We start from the raw sequence: 9,701 nt of genomic DNA, 5'->3' as shown, positions 1-9,701 counted from the left end.
AATACCTAATGGCAATCAGGATGCCATTGTCTGGCCTGTAGAGGTCTGTGCATCCCTCCATGGATATGCCTCCCCAGACCATCACTGACCCACCAATTAAAACGGTCATGCTGAATGATGTTACAGGCAGCATAACGTTCTCCACGGCTTCTCCAGACCCTTTCATGTCTGTCACATGGGCTCAGGGTGAACCTGCTCTCCTCTATGAAAAGGATAGGGTGCCAGTGTTAAACCTGATAATTCTGGTGTTCAGTGGCAATGCCAATCAAGCTCTATGGTGCTGGGCAGTGAGCACTGGAGGACGTTGGGCCCTCAGGCCACCCTCATAAACTCTGTTTCTGATTGTTTGGCCAGAGACATTCATACCAGTGCCTTGCTGGAGGTAATTTTGTAGGGCTCTGGCATTGCTCATCCTGTTCCTCCTTGCACAAAGGAGCAGATACCGGTCCTGCTGATGGTTGAGGACCTTCTTCGGCCCTGTACAGCTTTCCTGGAGTAACTGACTGTCTCCTGGAATCTCCCCCATGCTCTTGAGACTGTGCTGGGAGATACAGCACTTCTTCTGGCAATGGCACATATTAATGTGCCATGCTGGAGGAGTTAGACTGTCTGTGCAACTTCTGTAGGGTCCAGATATTGCCTCATGCTACCAGTAGTGACACTGAGCCTAGCCAAATGCAAAACTAGTGAAAAACAGTCAGAAAAGATGAGTAGGAAAAAACAATGTCAGTGGCTTCCACCTGTAAAACCATTCCCATCTAGTGCACCTGTTGTTAATTTCATTAACACCAAAGCAGCTGAAACTGATTAACAACCCCGTCTGCTACTTAACTGACCATATCAATATCCCAGGAGTTTAATTGACTTGATGCTATACTCTGATTAAAAAGTGTTCCTTTAATTTTTTTGAACAGTGTAGTTTCAAAAAATTTTTTCTACTTTTTTAGTTGATATTTTTGATCAGAAATAAGTATGTGTAGGTCACTATAGGCGGCTTCTATTCCTTTGAACATTTGGCATTAACATACAATGTACCACCTAGGCCTTGAGATTTTTAACCCTTTGTTAGGACAGATGGTCGTGCATATGCAGTTAACAACTGATACTGAAATCGTCCATCACAGTACAGAGAAGGATAATGGTGGCAAACACAACTAGCAAGCCCCCTCATAAATACTGCATAGAAAGGGAGAACTATGTAGGCTTTTTCAATGCAGGAGTTTTCAGAAAAGAGCATATAAAAACATAAGCAGCAGTTTTTGTATTTTTTTAAAGTATGTTATGTGAATAGGAACATGTAACAATATAAAATAGGTATTATCTCAATTTGGCTGTAAAAGTAGAACTGCACTTTAAGATTTAATGTTAACAAAGCCAGTAACAAACAATTTATTCAGATGTCCTTTCAAGACTATAATTGTTCTGGCTAGATCACAACCACCTACAGTTACATATATTGTGACAAAGCTGGGACAATAAAACTGGGACAAAAAAAAGGAGGATGTGGGTAAACAATTCTAGTAGCAATCAGCGTAACTGAATTTAGTGCCAGTTCTTCATGAACAGAGACATATTTGGAACCCACCCACATGTAGTCCACCAGCTAAATTACAAAATATTATATCTTGCAGCCAAGGTTTATTTCACTAATTTTGAGGGGTTTTGTTCCCTTAAAAAAGGCACAGAGTGGAAGTATGAAAGGAGCTCTGGTTTCACTCGAGTGGATTGTCATGTGACCAATGCCTAGTTTCTGCTGAAGGGAACAATTGCGATTAAGGTACTCCAAAGACTGATCATCTGTAGTTGAATTTCAGTCCTTCATTGGCTGTTAGGAGAAGCCATGTGACCAGAGACTAAGTACTGGTTGGTTTGCTATTAATGTAGGACAGCTGGAGCAAGTTTGGTATTAAACTTTACCTTTAAACATATTAGAATGGGAAATCATTCTGCTATCTTGGCACACCCACTTTATTTAACCCTTGCTCCATTTTGGTGTGCCTAATGAGGACAGAGTGGAAGGTCACAGGGTGTCATTGAGTTTGTCACATGGCTGCACTGTCAGCTTCCTGAGGCATGGTTTAGGTGGGTGTTCAGGTTTCCCATAGCAACCAATTATATTGTTGCAGTCAGTCATTATAGGGTGTTAGTATTTGGTTGCCATGGCCAACATAATTCTGTCTGCGCTAACACAAGGACACAACTGTACCATAACTGAGGTGTTGAAAATTGGTATTCCTGAGTAAAGGAGCAGAGAATGGTCAGGGCAAACTGAGGTGCCCTAGTTTTTAGCAGAGGTCTCAAAGAATAACTACTTTCCGTCCGGAAAGGTTTTACTCCCTTCATGATCAGGCCATTTGTTTGCTATTCAGCACTTCATTACTTTAACTGGCAATTGGGCGGACATGCAACACTACCCTAATGAAATTTATATGATTTTTTCACACAAATAGTGATTTCTTCTGGTAGTATTTGATCTCCACTGGGGTTTATATTTTTTATAATATAAACAGAAAAAAATGAAAATTTCTGCTATAAAACATATCCAATAAAAAATTTTAAAGAAATACATTTCTTCATAAATTTAGGATAAAATGTATTCTACTACATATTTTTGGTAAAAAAAAGATCCCAATAAGTGTATATTTATTGGTTTTCATGAAGGTTATACTGTTGTAATTCCTACACCGTTCACCTGATTTGAATGTAAATACCCTCAAATTAAAGCTGACAGTCTGCAGTTAAAGCACAACTTGTTCATTTCATTTCATATCCATTGTGGTGGTGTATGGAGCCAAAAATGTTAGAATTGTGTCGATGTCCCAATATTTATGGACCTGACTGTATATGTGAAGCAGCAGTGCCACGTGAAGGCCCCTCTGCAAATTGCTCTCCTTTCTCTACTGTAATGTTTCCCAATGTAGAGATCTATAGCAAATAAATTGCGTGTCTAAACTAGTTCAAAAATGTTAAAACAGAAATTTTTCTTGCATATATTTGCAATCATAAGTGTAGCTACTGTACATAGAGCTCCCAAAGATCCCAAATGGATCTCTCTTATGGCTTGTGCTTGGTCACAGTGACACCTCCCATGATCAGGATTTCTGTGCCATGAACCTTGAATTTCCAACCAAGTTATACAGGGCCATGTAGAAGCTTGCACCTGTTGCTGATAAACTAAAGTCAGCGATTCTGACTTGTCCAACGTTATCCAGTAGAGTCCAACGTTATCCAGTAGAATGTTGTCTGCTTTGAAATCCTGTGGTACTCATGAAGGAACTGCAGGCCAGAAATGATCTCCGCAGTGAGGAATCTTATGGAGAGATAGAAGAGATTGATGGTAAGCATTGTGTATAGTAATCTAAGCCAAAAAATAACGAAAACATTATCCTAACGCTACAATTATCAGGTATAGTTGTGTATGCTTGCTATAACTAAATCATGTTGGAAGACAATATTCTCCATAGCGGGAGAATTTAGCTCAATACATAGAAAAGTTTTATATGGATATTTAAAATTGCTGATGAATTTGCAGCAAATGAACATTCTCACAAACAGTTTTTTGTGATAGTAAAGATGTCCAAATGTGATTGTACAGTCTCTCTTAAAGTGTATAGTTGTCCATACAATAAGCAATTTTGCAAGAAAGAAAATGCTCAATTTCCCCATCAACAGTCAATGTTGATGAATCCCTCCCACATAGCTTTTGTATTCTGACAGCATGAGGTTTCCCAGCAGTCATTATACAATGATCTAAAAATGGGATAGCAATAAAAGTGAGTGCTCTATGGAGTAAGCTGCTGGACACTCAAGGAAACCAAAATAAAGCCTTATAACAAATATAAATAAATAGTGCAGCACTATGAATGTAATGCAAATTGATATGCAAATTAAATGACTATATGTACAGTAAAACAGTCCATATGTAAAGAAAAAATAAAATATAGAAAAATGAATAAATGTTCCGTAATGTCACTAAAGACGAATGGATAATCTATATAGTGCTCTCCTAATAATACGTGATGATGTTCCAAGTAGTGTAGAGAGATTGTGCACTCACCAGATGCACAATGTAAATGTGCATTAAGTAAAATCCACAGAAGCCTCCTTAAGGGTCTGGTCTGGGATAAGGGAAGATGTCCTCCCTCTAGGTGGTTGGTCTGGTCAGAAACACAATGATCCTCCCTCTAGGTGGGTAGTGGTGGTGGGAGCACACAGGATGGTAAGGAGAAGATCTAGCTGGCCAGAGGTTCCCTTAAGGGATAGGTGGGTGCAGGTTGCCTGGATACAGGATCTCCCTTCTCTGGAATCCTTAATGTTGCTGGATCAGGCAGGTGCTGCTGTGTGTAGTGGTTTTACACTTAGCGGCCCTGATTGTGCGACCAAAGAAAAGCAAAAATATTAAAAGAGACATCCTAGTCCAGCAAAGAGACAGCCCCATATAGTCAAAGAGTCATTTCAGTCCAACAAAGACATCTTCATATAGCAAAGAGATGGCCCAATACAGCAGGGACATCGCCATTTTTATTCATCAAAGAGACATTCCAATCCAGCAGAGACATTCCCATATAGCAAAGAGACAGCCCCATATAGCAAAGAGATGGCCCATAGAGCAAAGAGACATTACAATCCAGCAAAGAAACAGCCCCATATAGCAAAGAGAAAGCCCAATCCAGCAAAGAGAGAGTTTCATATAGCAAAGAGACATCCCAATCCAGCAAAGAGATGGCCCAATCCAGCAAAGAGACATCCCCATATAGCAAAGAGACGGCTTAATCCAGCAAAGAGGCAGCTCCATATAGCAGAGATGGTCAAATCCAGCAAAAAGACAGCACCATAAAGCAAATTAAATGCCCAATTCAGCAAAGAGACTGCCCCATATACCAAAGTGACATCCCCATACAGTACAGCAAATAGACATTCCAAATAACCGCAGACATCCCTATATATTCATCAAAGAGACTGGGATATAACTGATGCTAACTGATCTGGGGACAGACTTACCTGTTGGTGGGGGGGTCATTACACTGGGGGTCCCTCCCTTCCCAGATCAGTTAGTTCCCAAAACTGTCAATCTACACCACATCTCCCTGTATTTACAGACCTCAGCAGCATACATTGCAGTTTTCTTCCTGCCAGGCTCTTGCTGACATCATCACCCACCCCACAGTGAGGTCAAACCATCAAACAGTATCTATGGACACATTGCAAAGATCATTCTCAGGGTAAAAAGGATTGTCCATAATCACTCTCACTAGAGGTTTGCCAAGATTTGTCTGGTGCCTGGGATGTCTGCTCAGTATGTGATTTTATGTGTATAGGGAGAGCTTTGGTAGGACAGATCTACTGAAAGTCCAACCTTCCCGCCGCAATCTTGTGTTTAGGATAAGCCTACACTTTGATGTGATCTATGTACAGTACTACTGTATGTTTCACCTGCATCCCTATTACCATGGTACCCTGTTGTCTTGCCTATCTCATATCTAGGACAAGCCTACACTTTGATGTGGTCTTTCTAGAGTACCCTCAACCTTGTTATCATGGTACCCCATTGCCTTATCAAGAACAAGGCAACATATTGATGTAAACTATCTACAGTACTATGTTCTACTCTCATCCCTATTATTATGGTACCCCATTGACTTACCTTGTCATCTCAACACTTAATGGTACCATTTTATTTATGAAGTTTATTTATGCAGGTTTCCATCACTCAGGTATTCCATGGCAAAGAATACATTGGCCTGTACAGAAGAAAGAAAGAAGAGGTTATAGAAATGATTCGCTATGTAAATCCTTATGCAGCCTTGGGTAGTTTGTTAGAAAGATAGGTGTCACTTACGGAAAAATTCTGAGAAGATAACCATTTAATACCGACCTCTCCCACAAAATTAGCAGAAGGTAGAGTTACTCACTTTTGTCTGGAAGGTACCAAATGCATGGGTACAGAATGGGCTGGTATGAACTTCCAGCTCTCATTGAGGGCCTCATTGACGTAATAGTTGTTGGTCATGATGACAGGGGGAGAGAGAGTTATAGCTGACAATTACAGAAATTCATTCACATTGTTAATATTTCATTTATTGGTGCAGAGTAATGGCTGGAACCACTAAAATGGCATTTTATTTATTAAAGGCTCTACATTGGTGAAACTGCTGAAATTCTTGGACCTTTTATCACTCTTGGCTGCAGCCTCACTCACCCTGGTGCACTGATATACAGTAAAACCTTGGATTGCGAGCATCATTTTTCCAGGAAATGTGCTTGTAATCCAAAGCATTCCTATATCAAAGCGAATTTCACCGTAAGAAATAATGGAAACTCAGATGATCCTTTTCAGAACCATTTATTCATATAAATTACAGTAATACAAAATACAGTATAAAGTAAAAATAAAATAAATTAACCTGCACTTTACCTTTGAAAAGAATCGTGGCTGGTGTGAGGGTGACGAGAGAGAGGAGAGGAGGAGGATCACTAACGGGATCACTGCTGTCTGCTAGCTCACTGGAATCTTTTTCTTTTTGTGCGACTTTAACAAGGAACCTATCCAATGACACTTGATTTTGCCTCCTTTTGAGGATTTGGTGGAATTGTGACATTGCATTGTCGTTAAACAGATTTATCATTTGCACTGGTGCTTTTCTACAAAATTTTGCACTGTTTCCCTCATTTTACACTTCTCCCTAATCTCATTTGAAGTGAGGGATTCCTCTGCCTTTTTATCCTCCTCTTCAGATGAGATACCCTCCATAACCTCTTGTATTTGCTCGCGATGCAGATCCATCAGTTCCTTGGTGGTTGACTCCTGGCCATGTTCACCAGTTCTTGAATGTTGTATTCATTCACCTCCAGTCCCATGGTCTTCCCCAAGGACACAATTTCTTTGACAACCGGCAGCTCCTGTTCCTGAGCAAACCCCTCAAAGTCATTTCCAAGAACACAATCAGAGCACAGTTTTTTTCAAACAGAATTGAGGGTTCTCTTAGTGACCCCATCCCAGGCTTTATCGATGATCTTGAGGCAGTTCACAATGTGGAAATTAATTTTCCAAAACTCTCGGAGGGTTTGTTCCTTCAGTCATCTCGAAACATAACTGAAATAGTGTTTTTGTGTAAAGCTTTTTAAATCTGGAAATGACCTGCTGATCCATGGGCTGGGGTAGTGGAGTGTTGTTGGGAAGAAGGAACTTGACCTTAATGAACTCAAAATCCTCCAGAAAGTCATCCTCCAGGCCTGGAGGATGAGCAGGAGCATTATCCATTGTCAGAAAGACTTTGAGTGGCAGATTCTTTTCTAAAGGTATTCTTCACTGTAGGACCAAAGACCTCGTTGATCCACTCAACGAACAAGATACGCATGACCCAAGCCTTGCTGTTGGACCACCACATAACGTTTAACTGATTCCTCTGCACCTTGCTTTTCTTGAAGGCTCGCGGATTTTCGATACACGAGCAGGGGCTTGATTTTAAAAATTCCCATTTGCATTACCACACAACAAGAGGATGAGACTGTCTTTCATGGGCTTGTGACTAGGCATTGCATTCCCTTCTGCTGTAACGTAGGTGCTCTTTGGCATCTTTTTTTCAAAAAAGCCCTGTCTCATTGCAGCCTCTCTGTGCCTCACAGCACTATGTATGCCACTTCCCTTAAAGTTATCAATCCATCCCCTGCTCGCCTTGAAGCCTGCTTAATTTTCTGTCGACGTATGTGGCAGTTTACTTACAAGGTTGGTGTACAAGGCCTTTTCCCTATTGCAGATAATGTTCTCAGACACAGTATCACCTGCTAGTTGCTTCTCATTTATCCACACAAGAAGAAACTTTTCTACATCTTCCAGAACATGTGGCCTTTGCTTTGATATTCTCTTGACTCCTTTTAATGCATCTAGCCCCCTTATTTCTTCTTTCTTCTTTATTATTGTGCAAATTGTTGATGTAGACATGTTATAAAATCTTGCGATGTTGGCCACTCGCATACCTTGTTCATGCTTCTCGATGATTTCCTTTTTAACTTCCACCGTAATCATCTCCTTCTTACCGCATTCCTTTTCAACCTTTTTTTTTCTTCATTCATTGTTGCAGTACAAATATTGACTATATGAGTGAGGCACGCTGACTGAGACCGGGAAACGATTACCCAAATTCCCGCAGTGAGAGAGAAAAACCATCGGCTCATTTGTGGTGTGACGCTCGGCAGACAAAGCATACGTACTACTTGTATTGCAAGACCTTGCTCGTTTACCAAGTTAAAATTTATAAAATATTTTTGCTCGTCTTGCAAAAACACTCACAGACCATGTTACTCGCAATCCAAGGTTTTACTTAATAGTAAGTCAATGAAGAATCCATCAAGAAAGGTGAGACCCTCCCATTCTACTACTACTCATTCCTTCATGAAGGAGCTGTTGTCCTAGGTTTCACGACCCTGATTCCTTCTCTGTTATATAATATAGTTAGAAGGTCAATTCAACTTTCAGTTATTAAGAGCTAAATGCATTGCTTATGCATAAAAGCAAAATACGTGCAATATATGTTTGACAGTTTCTTTTCATTAAAAATCAGCGACATTCTGAATAGAAAAGCCTGCACCCTGCGAGCATGCTTCAGAATGGGACCTTTGCTCTCTGTAGGGAAGCTGTGGACTCTCTACAGAGGTTCAGCACACCCCTTTCTGGATCAAAACCCAGAGCTCAAACACTAGTATGGAACATCGGCTTTGCTGATTAGAGGTCTCTAGCATGGACTCGTCAGGGGGGCATGTTGAACTACTGTAGAGAGACCACTGCTTCCAACAGAGAGCAAATACCCCACTCTGCAGCATGTTAGCAGGGGATTTCTGTCTGTTCACTTGGTGCAGATTTTCCATTACTTTCTATATGGTGACCACCATCATCAGCAGGACAGGAAGTGAGGGGAAATCTCTCTAATGGAGCCCCAGGTAGTAATAAAGATTAACAGGGGTTCTAATCCTCCCCCGCTCTATCTGGACATTTTAAATCAGAGGAAATATCCGACCACTTACCTTTCCAAACCTTCCCTGTCAGAGGAAGCAATGGAATCTGAAGCTATTGTCATTGGGGTGATCTACCTAATGCTGGGGTGGGGGGGGGGGGGGCGTCTCAATCTGAACGCCACTTTTTGATGGAATCTGAATGTCACTTTTTAGTGGAGACTCAATGTGCATGTCACATTTGGGTAGAGTCTCAATGTTAATGTCACATTTTGGTGGAGTCTCAATGTGAACGTCTGCTGGGTGAGCTGCATCTGTGGTAAATACCGTGCACATCTACATTAAAAAAAAAGAATGAGATTTAGCACCTTTGCCTACATTTGATACATTTTTCTTTATACAACATCAAATTATAGAGCAAATAGTTGAAAACTCTAGTGCCAGCAGCAAGAAATAAACTCAACATGACAAGGGACACCAGGCCCACTATCATTTGGCCTTCTTATAAAAATGCTGGTTGCCTGGCACCTATCCCAACCCATTGGCTGTGATACTATCTTAAAGTCAGTGAGTCAGGAAGTCAGCAACAAGTATTTTCAGCGGTGTGAAGATGACCTTTCATGGTTTAGTATGTGGGCCGGTCACAAAGGAAGTTGCAAAGCTGTGAAAGGCAGTAGTGGAGTCACCTCCCTGGTTGTGCATTGCCAGGGGTTTGTGAATCATCAGACCTGCTAAGAAAAATGACAAATTTA

The 9,701-nt window shown here is 40.9% G+C and overlaps 1 protein-coding gene across 1 annotated transcript; it reads right to left on the bottom strand.

The window, feature by feature from the left end:
* Nucleotides 1-6,783: 6,783 nt before the first annotated feature.
* LOC149469161 (putative CENPB DNA-binding domain-containing protein 1) lies at nucleotides 6,784-8,026 on the bottom strand. The gene is made up of 2 exons (XM_089669664.1): nucleotides 7,724-8,026; nucleotides 6,784-6,900 (listed from the first exon to the last, which is right to left on the bottom strand). Exons 1-2 carry the CDS (start codon nucleotides 8,024-8,026, stop codon nucleotides 6,784-6,786), a joined length of 420 nt encoding a protein of 139 aa, XP_089525790.1.
* Nucleotides 8,027-9,701: the final 1,675 nt, after the last annotated feature.

Source organism: Staurois parvus, unplaced genomic scaffold (assembly GCF_062004578.1).
Source record: "Staurois parvus isolate SC_StPar_1 unplaced genomic scaffold, SC_StPar_1.0 ptg000080l, whole genome shotgun sequence".
In the NCBI taxonomy this organism is placed as follows: domain Eukaryota; kingdom Metazoa; phylum Chordata; class Amphibia; order Anura; family Ranidae; genus Staurois; species Staurois parvus.
The sequence above is the reverse complement of the archived record's forward strand: the minus strand, read 5'-3'. Positions and strand labels throughout refer to the sequence as shown.